Source organism: Maniola hyperantus, chromosome 16 (genome assembly GCF_902806685.2).
Source record: "Maniola hyperantus chromosome 16, iAphHyp1.2, whole genome shotgun sequence".
Lineage (NCBI taxonomy): Eukaryota > Metazoa > Arthropoda > Insecta > Lepidoptera > Nymphalidae > Maniola > Maniola hyperantus.
The window spans coordinates 13,927,329-13,949,156 of record NC_048551.1 but is presented as its reverse complement, the minus strand read 5'-3'; the positions used below and the strand labels follow the sequence as shown (position 1 = coordinate 13,949,156).

At 39.1% G+C, this 21,828-nt stretch overlaps 2 protein-coding genes across 4 annotated transcripts in view; one reads left to right on the top strand and one right to left on the bottom strand.

The window, feature by feature from the left end:
* The window catches only part of Pits (Protein interacting with Ttk69 and Sin3A), a 275,032-nt gene that overhangs the window by 26,894 nt on the left and 226,310 nt on the right, over positions 1 to 21,828 (bottom strand). The window lies entirely within an intron of this gene.
* The window catches only part of LOC117989517 (uncharacterized), a 38,013-nt gene that overhangs the window by 781 nt on the left and 15,404 nt on the right, over positions 1 to 21,828 (top strand). The window contains exon 2 of the mRNA XM_034976893.2: positions 18,512 to 21,066. Within this exon, the coding sequence (XP_034832784.1) occupies positions 18,512 to 21,066 (2,555 nt within the window). The remainder of the gene's footprint in view (positions 1 to 18,511; positions 21,067 to 21,828) is intronic.

Sequence of the window (21,828 nt, the reverse complement as noted above, 5' to 3'; positions counted from 1 at the left end):
AACCCTTCTCACTCTGAGAGGAGACCCGTGCTCTGCAGTGAGCCGGCGATAGGTTGATCATGATGATGATGAAAGCTGAAAGTGGTGCTAGCCTAGTGGTTAAGACGTCCGCCGCCTATTCGGGAGTTCTGGAGTTCGAATCCGGTTTCGCACATCAGCTTTCAGTCATAGCAAGTCAATCAACTAATTATCATGGTGATAGATTATTATAATGGGGCTGACATGTATATAAATATAATATAAAAGCCCCTAAATAAAAACAGAAAAAAAATTAGACGTAGATAGAGACAGTATATGTATATAAAAGGAAAAGCTGACTGACTGATCTATCAACGCACAGCTCAAACTACTGGATGGATCGGGCTGAAAGGCATACAGATAGAATTTTGAAAATTCAACTCCTAAAGAGGTAAAATAGGGGTTTGAAATTTGTATAGTCCATGCGGATGAAGTCGCGGGAATAAGCTAGTCAACCATAAATAAAATAGGTGTTTTTGGGTCAACGGCCACCTCACAGTAGGTAGGTACTGGTACGCATCACTCGATCGTAGTTTCCTACTTGATTAAAATTCCTTTACCTAATTAAATTTCCGTCAACTGAAAAATGCTACTGACATTAATATAAAGTATTGGTTGTTTCTGAAAATGAATTTCAGGATGTGGTAATAAAATTAATAAGTAGAAGCAACAGCAACAAGCTAATTGGCAACAAATGCGTGGAGTTATAGTGCGTAAACGCTTATTAAGCTAATGTTATTTGTACGAGGAAAATCAACAAAGAAACTAAGTTGAATATCACGCTTTAACGGTGAAGGAAAACATCGTGAGGAAACCTAAACGCTTGAGAACTCTCTATAATGTTCTCAAAGGTGTGTGAAGTCTGCCAATCAACACTTGACAAGCCTGGCGGACTAATACTAAGCCCATCTCATTCTGAGAGGAGACCCGTGCTCAGTAATGGCTCGGCGATGGGTTGATAATGATGATGATGTGACTTGCAGTTTTCACAGCTTAGCTACCTACCTATTCAACTATTCATTAAAGTCACCATTAATTGAATGATTAAGCATATAATTTCGATACCATAAAAGAAAAAGTGACCACACCAAAAATGGACCTCATTGTCATATTTTTATCTTCAAAGAACTTTACAAACAAACCCAAACAGAAAACTTTTTACAACTATAATAAGTAGGTAGTAAAAGAAATTCTAAAAAGTACAGATTATACAATATCTATTACGAAATAGTAACCACAAACCTACATCTATGAAATTGATACAAAAAAACTATCTGTAGTCACGTATTTTCGAACTAACCACTCTAGAGTGTCTTCAATTGATAATGAACGTTATATTTGAACGATAAAGCATAATTTGTATTGTATTCACTATACAGCAACTGAGAGCCCCCGCAGACTATGAACTTTTAATCGACCGATAATAAAGTCAATTTAAACGAAAATTCAAGATCAAAAGCTACGCAACTCGTTGAGATAATATGTTAGTTACTCTGGTTTCCTCATTTCTGATTTGATCAACCATTTCCAGCATAACAGGTGGTTAAAATTACGTTCCGATTAGCGTTAAACTTTGACCGCTAATAAAAAGCAAAATGGGTTAAACAATTAGTATTATACGTCTATGATAAAGTTTAAATGTATTGGTTCAAAGTGAATAACTGATTCGTGCAACCGTTTTGGCTTTTATTGAGTCAAAGTTTAACCGTAATCACAAAGTAACTTAGATCCGTAACAAGTTAAGGCGCCCGACACCTATTGATTTTAAAATTGAAATTATTGATGTGAGGGGGGGGGGTGTTTTAATCCCGCAAACGCACCTCTTAACTTTTCGCAGCTATATGTGCGTTTTAAGTAATCAATTTTATTGTCAGGAAACCTGCATTCCCGAAAATTCTCTTTAAAGGTGTGTAAAGTCTGCCAATCCGCACTTTACCCTTACCCTTAGAGGATACCCTTTCTCAGTAGTAGGCCAGCGATAGGTTGATCATGATGAAATCTGCTAATTTGTGCGGATGACCAATTTATAGGGATCATCAGCTGTTAAAGGTACCTACGTAAAAACATTACTCACTTGTTTTATAGTCTGAGTTCTCAGTAGTGAGTCGGCGACGGGTTGATGTTGATGATATCAATAGATATAAGCGATTCTGTACTCGATATATGATTGGTTGATCAGAAGTCAATAGTGTGCGCGAGAGCTTACGTAGTGTCGTAATGCTTCTCTATAGAGATCCTAAGCCATTGTAGTGCGATAGGTATTGTGGCGTTGTGTAAGAGCTATTAGGCGGCCTGTGAACTGGTTCATCGATTCGCTACCACACATGGGAACTATATGACTTTCCCATTGTGCTAGTATTTCAGGTGTTACGAGAGGAGAACTAGATTCTGTACAGATTTGCGTAATACTAATTTGCAAGAGTGTTCCCTTTTTTATAATGGATGCCTACTAAAGAAGTTAGGAAAAAAATTATCGTATTAATCTGTGTTCAATATTTATATATACTAGTCATTTTAATAGCAACTAGTCATTTTCATTAATGAAATGTGTGAAATGAAAATTAATGAAAAAGTTAGTCTATGACTACGATCTTACATTTGCATGCTACAGCTATTAGATTGAGATCCTGTATTGTGTTTTTGTGTTGTGTGCAATAAAGTGTAAATAAATAAATAAATAAATAAAATCTTACCTGGTGGTGGCGGAGCTATGGAGAGGAGAGGGCTGTGTTAGGAGTATCCCTGAGGGATAGGATTCAAAATGAGGATTCCCCACGGGATTTACATGAAGCTTGCATCCGATAAATTAACATAGGTAACTTTTTATCCCGGAAAATCAAAGAATTCCCATGGGATTTTTTAAACCTAAATCCACGCGGACGAAGTCGCGGGCATCATTTAGTGATTTTATGAATCTTATACATTTTCACCTACCTAACAAATATCGTTACGGTCTATTAGGATTTGTAACTTTATTGGTACCATATAATTTTAAACGAAAGCGCGTTGATGTCTAATGTATGGGAATACTGCATTAATATAAGTGAACAGTCAATTTAACACCAAGTATTACATCACGTATAAATAAATTGCAATTTCACTATTTTCACTTTATTGAAACATCGATTTTATAATTCTTTGAGCAATTCTACGGTGTCATCGTGAACATTTCCAGTGAAATCACATCTTTTCTAAAATAAATTATTTCTTCATTGATCGACTTACTTAATCTCCAATTAACATTTAACATCTCATCCGCGTCGTTTTACTTGTCATGCATCATTATAATGCTCAAGCATCGCCGGCCAACTACTAGGGTACGGGTCTCCTCTCATAATTAGAGCGCTTTGGCACGCTGGCCCAGTGCGGTTTGACAGACTCACAGACCTTTGAGAATATTATTAAGAACAGCCAGCACAAATCCTTGCACCTAAAAAGCTGAAATTTTATCGATAAAGTCCCTTGTCGATAAGGAATAAGGAGAGATTTTTCATCCATACGGATTTAAGAAAGAAAATGTCTTTACTTGGTGCCACAGAAAGTACACTTGAAAAAATAAAAATTAACATTTAGTTTCTTAAAAATACCACGAGAACTTTTTGCAGGATAAAATTCCGGGATGCATTCCGGAATTTATAATTAAGGTACTAATTATAAATCGACTCTTTAATTAAAAAAAGATTCCGACAAATTGAGAACCTCCTCCTTTTTTGAAGTCGGTTGAAAAGGGCAACTGCCGAGTTTTAACCGAACCGAAAGTTTCAAAAGTATAGCTCTTATAGTTTCGGAAAAAAGTGGCTGTGACATACGGACGGACAGACAGACAGACATGACAAATCCATAAGGGTAAAAAAAGTACGTCATTATGATGAGACGTCACATTCCAGTACTTTATAGAATATCGCATACTATAATTGCGCGTTTTGACGTTTAATAAAAAGTTACTGATTTGACTAGTTGTCAAATACAGGAGCTTTCCAAGGATCTTATACACTAGTTAAATATGCGCAGGAGACATTTGGACGCCTTCCGACTTTCAAAAATATTACATAAAAAGCGAACAAAGGAAATTACAAAAAATGACACGTTTGACAAGAGTATCCTTAATTAATAATTGATTAAATGAATGTAAACTTGCATACAATCTGTATTCATACTGGTTCGTTATCGCCTTATTCGTAAAGTCTCGTCACACTAAACACGATTTGCAATTATAGCGGGAGAAATATTACCTAACAAGAGATAATAATCGATACTTCTTCATCATCATCAACCGATAGACGTCCACTGCTGGACATAGGTCTCTTGTAGGGATTTCCACACGCCACGGTCTTGCGCCCCCCGAATCCAGGACCGGGCGAACCGCGCTTAGTGTGTCTTCACCTTTAGTGAGCATTAAGATTGGCAGTGCTAATTATGCACGTCAAATTGTCTTCATCAAAATATCTAATTAGCACACTTGACGACGACTCGTGAGAACAAAACGCCATTCGCCTAAAACTATCGTTTTGCTTTCTTTTGTCTAATTATTATTTTACTTTTGTTCTTGTGAGAAAGTCATTTTGAAGAGCAAAAGTGAATTAACGTTTTGTACTTAGTTCGATAATAATTGAGTTTGTTTTGTCTTAGTCTGTTTAATTTGAACAGACTATTTTCTCTTCTATTTTCATTTATTATCACCACTAGCTGATACCCGCGACTTCGTCCGCGTGGAATTAGGTTTTTTAAAAACCCGGGGGAACTCTTTGATTTTCCGGGATAAAAAGTATTCTTGCGTCTTCCGGTGCGAGGTCGCCATTCTAGCCTTGAGACCCCAACATCTATCGGTTTTACGAACGACGTGCCCTGCCCGTTGCCACTTCAGTTTCGCAATCCGTTACTATAGCTATGCCGGTTACTGTAGTTCTCTACAAATAAACGTGTATACTTACAAATTCCTTGGAATCAAAGGCGTAAACCACAAACCACTACGTAGAAAATACTGACTAATGGCTGATTACTATGATACTGTCACGCCATAGCACGCAATATCCCACTTACGAAACTTACCTCACGTGCCAATATATCGGAAGCACACCAAATAGCTAGTTTATTACAAACGGCTGTTATATGGATCGAGATTACTAACTAATAGTTAAGTTATAACCGCACGTGATATTTTATTAAACTATAGCACGCGATTGTAAAACATCGCGAATCGCATTTTTCCAAAGCAAGACAATAATATCAGAAAAGTACAATTCACGCTTTTCCTGTTACAATTTATAGATTTTGGACTTATTGTACTTTTTTATATTTTTGGTATTTTTCTTTAAGGTTTTCGTTTATAAAATATACATAAGAAAAATAATGGCCTTTCAATTAAGGCTGATATATCTAATATAATATATTTTAGTAACGATTGAAAAATCTGAGTAAACTTACCTACATAACTTAACTATATATACATACCTACTTAAGTTCTGACTGACTGTGATCTATCGACGCACAGCCTAAACCATGGTAATTTGACACTCCTTAAGAAAGGAGTTTTGGAAATTCCACACCTAAGAGGGTTAAAATAATACTTAATAGGGGATAAAACTCTGCAAGTCCATTATTCGACAAGTTATACGCTAGAAATTGTCATTTAGGCTTGCAGCTAAACGTAAAAAAACCATGTGAAAATTCAGGAATTTTGAAATTCCACTCCCTAACGTAACAGATATTCAAAAATTCCACTCGAGCGAAGCTGGGGCGGGTCAGCTTGTCAATTTATAAATGAATTTTTGAAATTAGCAACCAATCTTTCTACAGGAAAAGCGTTCTGTTAACAGTGCACAGTGGTAAATCTTCTTCTTCTAAATATATAAAAGGAAAAGGTGACTGACTGACTGAATGACTGACTGACTGAAGGACTGACTGACTGAATGACTGACTGACTGATCTATCAACGCACAGCTTAAACTACTGGACGGATCGGGCTGAAATTTGGCATGCAGATAGCTATTATGACGTAGGCATCCGTTAAGAAAGGATTTTTGAAAATTCAACTCCTAAGGGGGTGAAATAGGGGTTTGAAATTTGTGTAGCCCACGCGGACGAAGTCGCGAGCATAAGCTAGTTAATTATATTAATTGCCAAAAATACACGTCTTGACTATGCAATAAAAATAAATAAAAAAATGGCTAAAGCTCATGTTACGTTTCAATTGGAATTAATTACTATTATAATAGGTTTACTTATCTAATATTTATTTTCTATTATATAATTTAGCGGTATAATATAGAATCTTAAGTAAGAACTTTATCATAATTAGGTAATTAACAAGATTTATGTACACAGTTCAGGAAGGCATTAAATGTGATAATATCTCAATACAAATTTTGATGTTTTTTACTTACTTCAGACTGGAAATATTATAATTAGGGTTATGTGACCTAGTTAAGATAGATCGGATTGGGCTAGGTAGGTGACTTTGACCATAGTCGATAAATGGATGGGTCACCAACTGCAGAATTCGAATTTGGCCTTAATATTTCCTTGGTACATCAGGAACTGAAGAATCCTGAAGGAAAATCAGGAAAAATACTGTGTGTAAAAATAATGTTGCGATTAGGTATGACAATGCTTCATCACCATGATCAAACCATCACCGGCTCATACTGCACACGAGTCTCCTCTCAGAATGAGGAGAGTTTGAGCATAGTCTACCACGCTGGTCATCTGCGGATTGGCAGATTTCACACACCTTCGAGAACATTATGGAGAACTCTAAGGCATGCAGGTTTCCTCATTATGTTTTCCTGTCAAATGCACACATTTAGTGTACCTTACGTATACCGAACAAAACAAATGAAGGAAAACATCATGAGGAAACCTACATGCCTGAGAGTTCTCCATAATGTTCTCAAAAGGTGTGTGAAGTCTACTAATCCGCACATGACCAGCGTGGTAGACTATGGCCAAAACCCTTCTCAGTCTGAGAGGAGACCCGTGCTCTGTAGTGAGCCGGCGATGGGTCGATCATGATGATGACGTATACCGATACGACGTGAAATTCAAGAATTGAACCGGGTGATGCCGGGTGACGGAATCAACGTGGCCTGGTATTTATTCTCGTATCATCAAAAGACGCATCAAGTAACCTCAGTATTAGAATCGGGAGTTACGCAATGGCGCGTCGAATGCAATAAGAAAGGCGCAGCGACGCGCGCCGATTGTCAGTAATTATACCTACTGCCCAGTGCCCAGGCGCGGGTGAAAGCGTTGCGTCACAACACGTAGCTAAAGCCTCGTTCACACTGAGCCAGTAACGCCCTCGGCAACCTTGGTGGTCCACTCGCCGTCTGGAGCAAGCTTGAATGGCTGCAGTGAAGCGGGGGAAGGCAAAAGAAGTTAATAAAAACTGTAATCGACTACGGAAAAATATAAAAATTGTAACTTGTAAACTTGTAAAATAAATAAAATAAACTAAATAGTAAGAAGCAAGATATAAGTAAAAATAAGTCCTTTGATGTAAAAATAAGTCTTTTGATGTAAAAATAAGTCCTCTGATGTGTTAGATATGCTGTTTACTTAGGTTTATTGAAGTCTCCTGGCAGTTCCACATTAATAACGTATTCAATTCAATCCAAATGCCGTATGTCGTGCGTATTTTTTTATTCTTGATCGACGGCCCCCATTGGTTTTATTTGTCTATCAAATTAGTAGTATGTTTTATTTTTGTAGTTGACAATGCACGACCGGATTATAACAACGAATCAATTGACACCTCATTCATCAAAATCAGCCCAGTAGTTTAGGCGCTACGGTGGAACCCACATAGATACAAACATAGATACATACATAATATACATAGACTGCTAAAATCATAACCCTCCCTTTTGGCTTTGCCGTAGTCGGGTAAAAAGAGTGCGAGCGCAAGCGCTATTTTTAATCCCCGACCCGACAAGATGGGTGTTATAAGTTTGACGTGTGCATCTGTGTGTTTGTGTATTTGTCTGTGGCATCGTAGGTACTGACTTCTATCTCAGTGTGAAGCCACCTTTACACACGGAGAAGCACGGACGAACAAACCGCGGATAGAACATTTCCAATCTCGTTGATTTGTTATTAATTATCAATTAAGGGGCGGAAACCACAATGATAACATTAATTAGAACATTTGATACAAATCGGAAATTACTTAATCCGCTAAGCATAGGAAAGCCATTTTTTATTTATATTTTTGTTTTAGTAGTACAACTATCTAAGATTTATAATGTCATATGTAGATTTATGTATATCAGTAGATTTTATCTATACTTATAACCAAACTGTAACCTGAGGAAGCATTGAGATCGATATAGAGTTCAAAATAGTTTTTATTTTAATATTTTGTCTGTCTGTCTTATGCGATTCACACTGAAACCACTAAATGGATTTGAACACAATTTGACATACTTTATATTAATGCTCTGGGTCAAAATATAGGATAGATTTATCCCGAAATACGATAGGGATAGTTTGCGATAGGGAATGTTCGTTTTGGCGATATCACTCCATAACTCTGTTAAATCTCTGTAGGTACATGTACTTACTCGTAGGTAAATTTATCAAAATTGAAGTAGTATTCAAATTAAATTATATCAGTACCCATAATACCCATATTATAAATGCGAAAGTGTGTTTGTTTGTTGGTTTGTCCGTCAATGAGGTCGCAACGGAGCAACGGATCAACGTGATTTTTTGCATGGGTATAGTTTAAGACCTGGAGAGTGACATAGGTTACTTTTTATACCCGGGATTTATAAAACCTAAATCCACGCGTACGAAGTCGCGGGTATCAGCTAGCATACAATAGTTCTTGAAAAATTAGAGCAAAATGCAAGCTATGCCTTTCTTTTTTACCGACTTCAAAAAAAGGAGGAGGTTTATTAGGAGGAGGAGGATTACTCGAAGACGCCTGGACCGATTTTGTTTGAAAGGGTATACTTCAAAGTTGGTCCCATTTAAATTTGGTGAAGATCTGATGAACATCTTCGAAGATAGATACTGGAACTCCTCAACGGATAAGAGTAAATTGCTCGCGATCAGTGAATAGCTTAGTAAACAGTAGATTTTTAACCAGTCATAACATAATTCCATGGGACCACTAAAAATTGTGAAATAAATTTTTTTTACAAAAAAAATAAAAACCGACTTCGATACACAAACACTAAAAATTGAAAAATAATTTAATTTATTACCGAATATATTATGTATACAAGAGTTAATATAGTTCCATAATAATATTTTTTGGGGTCGGTGCCAATGAGGTGCCACTGTGGAGTCTCATAAAAATATGAAGTCTAGACGATTCGCGCAGCTAAAGCTAATTGGCACCGGCACCAAAAAGTATTATTATGGAACTATATTAACTCTTGTATACATAATATATTCGGTAATAAATTAAATTATTTTTCAATTTTTAGTGTTTGTGTATCGAAGTCGGTTTTTATTTTTTTATAGTAACAAAGTCATACTATAGGCCGCGGTTCCGACGCTGTTGCATAACTTTCGATTTAGGAGCCCGCCATATACCAGCCATGCCATGTACCATGTGTGTACAAAGCGAGCATTCGTATGGGAGTTTCCACATGCGGAGGCCTTGGCCTCATAACAATAGCATGAGTCAATGTGTTGCTACTATAGATACTTGTAGTAAGTAGAGTAATATTGTCATGTTTGTTATCATATACCTTCCTGCCCTGTGTATGCCGGCGATTTCGTCCGTGTGAATTAAGGTTTTTAAAAATCCCGTGTGAACTTTATTTTCCGGGATAAAAAGTAGCCTATGTCACTCTCCAGGTCTGTAATGCAAAAAATCACGTCTATCCGTTGCTCCGATGCGACGTGATTGAAGGACGAACCAATAAACCAACATCTCGATTATGCCCCGACTTCATCCGCGTGAATTTAGGTTTTTAAAAAACCAATGCGAACTTATTAGGATAACATTAGAACTTGTCTTATTAGAACTTGGGTAGACACAAGCCGCGGTAACGTAGTGGTGGTAGCCGTGGTTGAGAAGGGTTCGATCCCAAGCTCACCTCTAACTTTGCGGAGTTATGTGCATTTTAAGCAATCAAATATCTTAATATTAGCTTTAACGGTAAAGAAAAACTTCGTGACAACAGTTTTCCATAATTTTCTTAAAGGTATGTGAAGTATACAAGTCTACACTGGGCCGGGTGGCGGGCTATGAACCCTTCTCATTCTGAGAGAAGACCCGTACTCAGTGGTGGATTGATCATGATGATGATGATGATGAGAAACACCGGTGTGTGTATCTTCAAATAGAGTCACTCTACAGAAAACAACCAGTGAAACTTAAACCGGTCCTTGTTTTGTTTTCGTTGGCCAAATGTCAAGAATGTGGCTTGTTCAATATGTGCCAGATTACAGATTAATCTCACGAATTCCGACCGGTATTTACTCGCGAATCTGTAAAGGGCACGCGGCAAGTCTTTTAAGTCGGCTGAAAGTACAAAATAAATCATTCACACTCACTTGGCAAAATCACTACCCCTATTATAAATGTGAAAGTGTGTTTGTTTGTTGGTTTTTTTAGTTTGTTGGTTTGTCCTTCAATCACGTTGCAACGGAGCAGCGGATCGACTTGATTTTTTGCAGGTTTAAGACCAATAGGGCGATTGTCTAAAACCTGCATCAATCATTATTACAATCTCAATTGTTCTGATTGGCTGAATTTGTGCGATTCTTGTTGCAACAATGCATTGTAGCCAATAGTGAGCGAGCATTAACCAATCAGAGATGATTGCGATCGTGACATTGTAGCTGTCAAACAACCGCGGTAGAGCCACTGGAGAGTGACATATGCTACTTTTTAACCCGGAATATCAAAGAGTTCTCACTGGATTTTGAAAAACCTAAATCCACGCGTGTGAAGTCGCGGGCATTAGCTAGTAATTTCATAATGCAGAGTAGGTAAGTACTTTGGTCGCCCCCTATATAGTAGAGGTTATTTGTTAGTATTCTCAAATGTCACGAGTTACAAGTTACAACTGCTCGCGGAGCATTTCCAAGTGGCTGTTGCAAGTTTGTAATGGTTTCAATTGCGACATTGAAAGGTATTCGGAATACAGAAAACGTACCTACTGTGCGAGAGGACCCGTGTTCAATTCCCGGCAGGGCAATTTGAGCTGTAGCTTGTAGCTAGTTACCACCGTACGGCGTACCACCAAGCGATTTAGCATCGATTTAGCGTTCAGGTGCCGTGTTTAATAAAACTGCCATACTTCTTCCAAATTCGTCCGCTTCCATCATAGACTGCATCATTACTTACATTTACCATCAAGTGTAATCACAGTCAAGGGCTAACATGTATCAGAATAAAATAAATACGTGTAGAGGTTATTTGTTAGTATTCTCTAGTACACGACAGATCGAGATAGCAATCGGGGTGCTGACACCACGCACACCCGTACAGCCCCTTTTTTTTTTTTTTAACGTGGGGAAATCCTCATGGATACCACCGCGCTCGGGGAGGTGCGGTGGTTATGTCGGACTCTTACCGACTAAAACCCCACGGTGTTCTGTCTCATCCGTTGTTGCTAGGCACAGGGACACGAATGTATTCGACTGCAACCTAGCTAACGGCTCCCGCCAAAGCAGGCCTAGCTCTGGGACTTAATGGGGTCCCCATCTAGACTACCCGTACAGCCCCTGCGTTAACCCGGTGCAGGCGAGCGTGGGTGACGTGCGGCTGTGCGGGGCGTCCCTCCGCCTCATACCCCAATTGCCATCTCGACCTGTCGCGGACTATACTCGTAGAGCATTCTCAAGTGGATGTTGCAACTTAGCAATGGTTTCAGTTGCGACATCGAAAGGTATTTGGGATGCAGCAAACGTACAACGCACTGTGCGATGCATTGTTGCATTATTATAATATAGTATAGCTGGTTAACTGTACAAAGGCCAATTTAGTTTGTACACGAAGTAAGGCAATAAAACAGGCAAGTATCTACGAACTTCGGAATAATTTCACGCACTGTATCGCAATAGGTACTTCAAAACTTTCTTATTCTTACTTTTCCTGGATCAGTTTTGGCACCCGTTAACCGCTCCCGTGGTAATTTATACTAATCTATATCTACTAAGATTATAAATGCAAAAGTGTGTCTGCCTGTCTGCTAGGTTTTCCCGCTCCATCCGTTACAGCATAGCAGTACTTGGAGTGTGATACTTATTTAGTCGGTAGTACTCGGGTTTTGAGTTCGTGCTAACTTCAGTCGCTGCAACTAATCTAATCTCATCTAAATCAGCCTGTGCTGTCCCACGTCTGGGCAAAGGCCTCCCTCCGATCCTTCCACAATTTTCTATTTCGTGCCTCTTCAGGCCACGTAACTGTAAAGTTATCTAATTCATCACGCCAACGTCGCCTCGGCCGACCACGCTAGCGTTGATGATTCTGGGGCGTCCAAAAAGAAGCAGATTTGGCCCAAAACTCATCTGGCATACGGCACACATGACGCTGCAACTACTTTACGTTATTTTATGAACTATGTACCTACTATGTTGATAATGAATATTTCATAATTAATGATGCCCGCGACTTCATCTACGCGGGTTTAGTTGTTTTAACCGCGTGGGAATATCTTGATTTTTCAGGGCAAAAAGTAGCCTATTTCCTTCTATTCCGGGATGCAAGTTACCACTGTACCCATCAAAACAGTTGATAAGATGGGCCGTGAAAAGCTAGCAGACAGACAGATACACTCTGTGTGTATCTGTCTGTCTATATTATTACTATTATTACTTAGCAAGGATTGATATAGGTATGGTTTAGTATGGGTTTCGTGACTCGGAGGAAAGTGTCAAGTCGTGCCTGCTAGCATTTCAATAAGGCAGGGAATAATAATGTACTGCTGATTCTCTTTTCAACATAAAAAGAAAAAACCAGTCGAGTGCGAGTTGGACTCGCTCACGAAGGGTTCTGTACCATCGTACAAGAAATAATACCTACTTTTTAATTTTTTAGTTTTCGGTTTTTCTCTTTACTTGCGCTGTAAGACATTCCTACCTACTAAATTTTCAAAGATTTTCATCCTTGGGTTTTTTTCTGTGAAGATACGGAACCCTAAAAATCCACAGAAATACGAGACGATTTTCTCTGTTTCCACGCACGATGATTTCCCCGCCGCAGCAGGCAACATCCAGTTCCGCCGCGACGCGAGTGTGCGCACGCGCCGGTTTCACTTTCATGATGACCGCGCGCGGGCCGTTGACCCCGCCAGCCTGCCACCCCGCCACCCCGCCACTGCCACCCCGCCAGCCGGTTGTGTCCATGATCCGAGATCTGTCAACATTCGGGCGGATGCATCTACTAGATTTATTGATGCACTTAAACATAAGTTATGTGTCCGTAAGTTGGTACACCAATACTAAATTTATTGATGTACGAATCTGGTATTGTGAATGCGCGGCATTGGTGAGTCCAAGGTTGATCTGACTTCTAAGAGATACGTTTAAAAACTTGGTACGCGCGGAATCGAAATCCGAACCTCCGCATAGTAGGCCGACGACGTTTTTTTAATAAAATTCATGTATTTTTAAAGACATGCAAGATCAGCTTAAAATGTGATGTGGCATTTTAACCTTTATAAAATCATTTCAATAATGAATATAACTAGAGAAATAAACTAAAAAATAACATTTTTACATTTAAAACTTATGTATTCACAGTGTAGAGTCAGTGTAACAGGTAGAGTCAAAATTATGTACATTCATTAGGTAGGTCTCGTAACCTCAATTTTGATATTCGACTAACTAACGTATAAATCGGTCCCAAAATGATAACTTATGTAACATGGCCTCCAACTATGTAACAAACTACCTAGTTACGGGTAAATACCAATATATATAATGTCTAATTGCACATTTAATGCGGGTGTAGCAGATATTTCGTGTTCCATTACCAGTCGTAATATAATTAGTTACATACACGCCTGGTGCACATGCACACTACATTTTTATAGTCTTTTTATCATGATCAACCCATCACCGGCTCACTACAGAGCACAGGTCTCCTCTCAGAGTGAGAAGGGTTTTGGCCATAGTCTACCACGCTGGCCAAGTGCGGATTGGCAGACTTCACACACCTTTAAGAACATTATGTAGAACTCTCAGGCATGCAGGTTTCCTCACGATGTTTTCCTTCGCCGTCTTCATAGTCTTTTCATTAGGACGATATTTTCATTGCACTCTAAATTGTAACTATTTTAATTGTAGAAAGTTACTGTGGAATTTCTAAATTGTAAAATACATATTAGGTATGCATTTAGCATTAAAGCAACGTATGCTTACTTACCTAATTACTTAATAAGTATCTACCTACCTGCTATACTGTTAAATTAAAATGGGTAATTTTTATTAACACAGAATGTAGATTTTGGTATATCTATTGTAGCTGAACTACTATTTCTGACTAAGTACCTACATACCTCGCTTAACAAATTCGAAAATCAAACAGTTTCCAAGGGATTTTCAATAAACCTGAAGCCGAAGAAGTCGCGGGCATCATCTAGCTTGCATCCCGGAAACAAATTAGAAGAGAGAGATATCAAAGAGTTCCCACGAGATTTCCAAAAAACCGAAACTTATACGCGGTCGAAATCGCGAGCATTGTCTACTTACTTAATAAGTTATAGTTTTCATCTCAATAAAAAACAAATATGAAATAGAAAGAAGTTCAGTTGAAGATACCGCGATTTCCTCCGCGACATGCGAATATTTTCCCCGCGTGCACAATCGCGCAGCGCACGAGGAAACGCCACGAGAGAAAAGAAAAGCGAAACACGTGGCCTACTTCGCGAATATTATACTCGTACCTCGCTGTGTTACTGTTCGAATGACACAAAAATATAAGTAAATAAGCAGGCTCACAAAGATATTATAAAACTCCAGATAGACAAAACTCATAAGTATTCTAGAAAGATAAGTATTTTTGAATGCTTTATAAATTAGCGACCCATTACCGGAGACCGCATACTCATGTGGTTGTAGGTTAATAATAGTTATTTATTTCATATTCATTCATATTTTCATAATAAGTACCTACTTATAGATTCAACGGTTATGTCAATCAGTTGTCTAAAGCACAAAGTTTTGACCAATATCTTACGTAATTTTCGTTAGGTTGTTGGACTACAGCAGAAAACAGAAATGTGTAGGCACAAGCCTACCTACAAACTTGCCTGTACACTTTACAATACAATTGGGTATTTGACTACATCAAAAATAAATTATTTCTTAGTGATTATTAAATAGAAGGTCTTCTAAAATACGTAAAATCCACGTCCTTTGTTAGTTTTAAGTGTCCTAATAACCATTTTAAATTATTGATTAAACTAAAAAAAGTACCTACGTCATTATGATGTGACGTCACATTCCAGTATTTTATAGAATATCGCATACTAAGTGCGCGTTTTGACGTTTGATAAAAAGTTATTTGACTAGTTATCAAGTATCGTATTGTATGACCTTTCATAATACCTATATTTGGTATAGAAAGGTAATTTACTAAATATTGTACTTATTTTCTTTATTCCACATAGATGTTCCGCTGATACGGCCGGTATCCGTGCGTCCAAGTTAATCTAACTAAAAGATCGTTGTGAAACTATAAATTACGTCCGCTCTAGTAACTCCACACTTGAGCAAATTGACGCGTTTCTCGGCGCCACGAGGCTGTAATTAGCATGTACTTGTACAAACATTAGGCGTTCAGCGTGACGACAGATATTATTACAGATATAGTGACAAAACTAACGGCTAATCTAAATATATAAAAGGAAAAGGTGACTGACTGACTGATCTATCAACGCACAGCCCAAACTACTGGACGGATCAGACGTATGGCGCTGAAACGTGGACACTGACAGTTGGCCTTGTCCACAAGTTCAAAGTCGCTCAGCGTGCTATATGGAGCGGGCTATGTTGGGTATCTCTCTGAGGACAAAATCCGTAACGAGGAGGCCACGTCTGCCGCAGCACCGATGGGCGATGGGGCAGGCGTGTTCTGGAGTGGAGACCTCGTATCAGCAAGCGCAGTTTGGGACGACCTCCAACCCGCTGGACTGACAACTTTAAGAAGGTAGCGGGAAGTGGGTGGATGAGGAAGGCGGAGGATCGTGTGTGGTGGCGTGCTATTGGGATGGCCTATGTCCAGCAGTGGACGCAAACAGGCTGATTGATTGAAAACTAACAGTATATCTAGTAAGCGATGCGACAGTTTTACGCTTTACTAGTGCCTAAAACCCAATCCAAGTGACTCCGTTTTTAGATTTCCATACCTGAAAGGTACGTTATTACAACGGGGCGTTATTACTAAGCTTCCCCTGTCCGTCCGTCTGTCAGCGGGCTGTATCTTATGAACCGTAATAGGTAGAAATATGAAATTGTCATAGTATATATTATTTCTATTGCCTACAACAAAATTAATAATAAAAAATTCAAAATGGTCACCATGGACATTTACAAAAATTAGAAAGTGTTTTTCTTGTACGATGGTACGAAACCCTTCGTGCGCGAACTCGACTCGCACTTGACCGGTTTTCAACTCTACCTTTCACTGTGACCGTCTTCATTATCAGTAATTAAACCAGCCCAAATTGCTCCACCATAACATTGAACGCCATGTCATCATGGAAACCATCGCACATCTCTAATCTCTCCAGACTTTCTCTCGTAAATCATTCTAATATATTTTCATTTGGAATGGTTTCACTATGATACGCTCCATTTTACTCAATTTATAATGCGTTTTTATGTAAACACGCGTGCTTTATATAGGAACCTAAAATATGACGCGCATGCGTGAAGCGTGTAAACTATTAGGTATTACTTTAGTTTACCTTAGTTTGTTAAAATGATAAACAAAACGCAGAAACTTTCTCAGAAAGACGCTTCCCTAAGCCGAAGCGACGCTATTTGTCTGGCGCTACCTTCTGCAGTTAGGTTTTCACTGATATCTAGATTTCATTGTCATTTCGCGAAACTGTTTGTTTAGACTAGCTTTAGGGATTGAATTTTCAAAATATCTGCATCAGCCCTATCCGTACCGTATCCTAGTAGTTTGAACTGTGCGTTGATAGATCAATCAGTCAGTCAGTCAGCTTTTCCTTTTATATTATACTAGCTGATGCCCGCGACTTCGTTCACGTGGAATTAGATTTTTTTTAAAAACCCCGTGAAAAACTTTGATTTTCCGATTTAAAACTAGTTGACCTGCCCCGATTTCGCACGGGGGGTCTACCTATTCCTATCATCATCATCATCATCAACCACGTCCGCCACCTGACCAAGTGCAAGTGCGAATTGGCAGACGCAACTTATAATTTATATAGGTACCTACCAGACCTCAGTATAATCCTACGAAAATTACTCGCAAAAAATGAAAAAAATTGTCCTATGCCTACTTATTATTCACGCTGTGCATATAAATAACACATAAATATGCACAAGTGTTGTGTTAAAATATTACGAGAAAGTTGATGAATAAAGATAAACCCACTTTGCATAGTCAATGTTACATAGTACTTACATAACAACCGGTTGACCCATAAACTAATGACGTGTCTAAACTATGGCCACCGAGATCTTAACCTTGTCTACGTATAACCTTCGTAACCATAACCATAACCCACAATATAATCATGATTGCTTTGAGCCACCCTTAAAAGGCGTCACACATAGTAATTAATAATTTATGGGTGGGATAAATGTAAAATTAAAATGAGTATCATATTTTTCTTTCTCGGAAGAGAGAGAAAATCGAAGGCAAAACCATCACGTGTGATTTTCTCTTATTTCTACATATTATTATGATTAAATTTCCCTCATGATGCTTCATACCTATAGTAAGCGACAAGTTAAGATGGTAATCGGGGTATGAGGCGGGGGGACGCCCCGCACACCCGCACGTCATCCGCGCTATCCCGCACCGGGTTAACACGGGGGTTGTGCGGGTGTGCGGGGCGTTCCCTCCACGATTGTCATCTGGACCTGTCGTGGACTATAATATTTTTTTTATAAAAGCTTTATTTAGATTCCTTACATTAATTCTTAATTCTCATACACTACTCTAACAACATTTTGCTTATAATCTAGTTAATTTTTTAATCCTATTTCCGTCATCATATGTAGTAGGTATTTATAATATTTTCCTTATAATAAAATCATAATAAACATGCTTTTTACTTATTTGTGAGGTATATATTTTATTTATATGTAAGGACCGCCTGTGGCGGTTTAAGCCTCCTCCATTCCTCCACATATGCCCGTGGACTATAATAACGTGACTATAATAATAGTGACGCGATATCAATTAAGTAGCTTTTAAGTTTTGTAAAAATTTATAGATGCTTGCCCAGAATCAAACTCACACCTTTTCAATCAACGTCCCCTTAGCGCTATGCCACCACACATTGACAATAAACAGTAACTAAATGTTTTCTTTTCCTTGTTTCAGATGGCTTCCGTAAGCCAAATACGGATATGTGCCATGCTTTGGCTGTTCTGCGCAGCCATCAACGCAGACTCCAGTGAAAACACCACAACCACAAAAACGATCCGCACCACCCTCCTCCCATCGCGGACCACGCGGACCGAGCTGAAGGTCTCCAGAAGTCTGAACCCACACGAGACTCAGACCTTGAATGTGAGGACCAAGTCTGGGCACTTAACACAACTAATAGTTAAGAAGAAAGACTCCAAGTCGACAACGCTGAGCAGCAGCACTACCCCAGCACCGACAACGATAGCCGTCAGAACGACGTCGACGACGACGGCTAGAGACAACAACACAGAAAATAATAACAATAAGACAGAAAATAGAGACCAAAGAAAACTTAATTTCGGTCCAGTCAGTAGTGATCTAGCCGGCTTCGACTATTACCTAAACAGAAACAAACACGACGACTTCGCTGACATAAAACCGGAATACGGAAACTGGTCCCCCGTATCCGTCTACCCCGAATCTCATATCCAAGAGGATGGTGGGAAACCAGAGGCAGACCCCGAAACCTCCAATTATTATCCCACATACGATAATGATAAGAAGACAGAAAATAAGAAAGTGTACATAACTTCGACAAGTTTTGTGGATTACAACCGACCCGCTAAAAGTTTTAGGTTCGATCCTAATAACCCCGTCATAAAGAATGATCGCAACCCAGTGTATATAGAAGTTGTAAGCACTAAAGTATCTGATGGTGAGAGTCGATCTGAGGATGTACCTGAACCGGTCATGGTGAGTTCTGACGCCATGTATATAAAGAAAGCTATTGATAAATACAATAATAAACGTGGAAGATCTATATTAACCCTAGGTGATGATGGCATACCCGAAATACAAGGTGTAAGAGTGCCTGATGATGAAACTGATAGGAAAACATGGAGGAACGCAAGAGTTGTGAATGGTGAGTTACAGCCTTACCCGGAAGGATATACTCCACCTAAGGCTCTACCAGAAGCAGATGTTTATCCAGATATAACTGCCGTAGATCCATCTCAGAATTTAGGACCTTTCACCAAAGAAGATAACTTTGAACCAAAAGATGGTCCATTCACAAAGTTCGACAATATTAAATTCGAAACTGATGACTTCATTCCCACCACTTACACTTATAAACCTAAAAAAGACAATAACTTTGTTAAAACCGGGTACGGTCCGTTTACTAAAGCTGACAACTCTAAAGTGGCTAATTCCAAACTTATAGAATACATCAAGCAAATTAATGAGCAAGAGTCAAAACGCGATTACTTCAGTGGACGTAGTTCTCGGGCACATACTGGTGATCTGGATTATTCTGAAAGTCATATCCAAAGACGTATGCTGCAACATCCTGGGGAAGTAAGTTTTCCTAACTCCGTAATGTACACGCCAAAAAATGCCCAGCCAAGTTTTGACGAAAGTGTAAGAAACCCTGTCCTTCAGTATGCGCATCCAGAACTTGGAGTGCAACCGGCAAAAGCTACTAGAGATTATATTGACAATTATGAAAAGGAACGTAGAGTGAAGTATTACACGAGCGGCCCGAAAAGCGCTCATCCGTACCCAATGGAACCTATCAATGGTTACAATCAACAACGTAGTCAAAACAGTGGACAAAACGCAAATAGATATTATGAGGACGAATATAATAAATTCTCCTACTACGACAACTCCCATAGCAAATACCCGTACGGCTATGGTTATGGTTATATAAAACGTGCTCCTGAACCATCATTATGGCAAAAATTCACTAATTCAATGAAAGACACGATTAACACAGCAAGTCAAACTGTTCATCAACTAACCAGACCTTTGATTGATCCTATTGCAAGAGTAACACAACCCGTAATCGATCCACTAGTGGAAGCAACTCAGAAGATATCACATAATTTGGGGCTTTATTCACCTAATGCTATAACTCAGAGATATGCTCAAGATAAGATCGGTGTGGCTGCGGCTGCATCCGGAGCACCCGCAATGCTTCCTGCCATTGGTCTTATGGCTGGAGGAGCAGCTTTAGGATTAGGCGCCGTCGCTGTTGGAAAATTTTTAGACGTTAACCTAATGCGAAGTGGTAGAGCAGAAGACTCGGCTGACGAATTAGAGAAAGAACACAAAAGAGCGTTCGAAAATGCACCGTACGATATTGATAGGAAAATTCTAAGTAGACAAAAGTACTACGATGATAACTACAAAATGCCCAGCGAGAACGTGTATGTTGTTATGTCACCTGATACCGAAACTGGACGTTCTAAGAGACATGCTGTAAGCTTCTATGAACCCTATCAAAACATTTTCGTGAGACAACGGAGAAATGTCAAGCGGTCTATAGATGAGATGGCTGATGATTTACAGCATCTGGATGGCAGTCCAGGGGCTCCGAGCCTGACGGCTACAGCTATGGATCTGGTGAAGCAGACGGACTGGAGAGACTCTCAGTGTGCCAAGTTTACGTTCTGTAAAGTGTTAACCTCTCAAACATCGGACTCCCTGTTCGCTATGGAGAAGAAAATGGCGTCACTTCTTAAAATGTAAGTAGGACCTTGAACTTTTTACATGTATTCTTTCTTTTACGGTTAAAATTGTCCCAGTAGGTAGGATCCGCTTTCCAGAATATTTTAGAGCACTTTGCCAACTCTTTTTACCTCAAAAAGATGCTCGACACCTTATTATCTAAATAAACATCATCCCTGTAATCTTTATCTTTGCTGTTAAAGAGTTGAAAAATCGTAAATCCACGACCAAAATAATTCCGGGTGCGTTCATCCAAGAGCTTGTGACATATTTAAAGAAGGCGCTTGAAAAAAATTGTAATCATTTTCTTTAAATTTTGCGTACTGAAACGACACGTTATAGTTGCAGATCTACCTTTAAAGACTATTAGTTAAGTACTATTTCACGTCTTCGGCAGTGAAGCGGCACGCAATCAAACCAAAATATAGTAAGTGATGATGCAGCCTAAGGCGGAGCGCACTTCCTAGAAGATGCAAATAGGTATTGTGGCTGGCAGGACAAACGGAAGCCGGAAGGGCATTCCGTGTTCTAGCAGTTCGTATTAGAAACGTTGTACTCCATGATTTCTACACGAGCTGAAACTTAACTGAAGCCTGCTGGCTGTCATGATCACGACTCCACTGACCCGTACCCACAGTACCAGGGATGCGTATACGTACCAAGCACCCCTTGAGAATATCCCACCATCTCCCTAGCTAATACTTTCTAAAAGTCCCAAGTAAACAATACACCCAACCTAAAGAGTCAAGGAATAACGTTATGTGGTATGATAACAAATT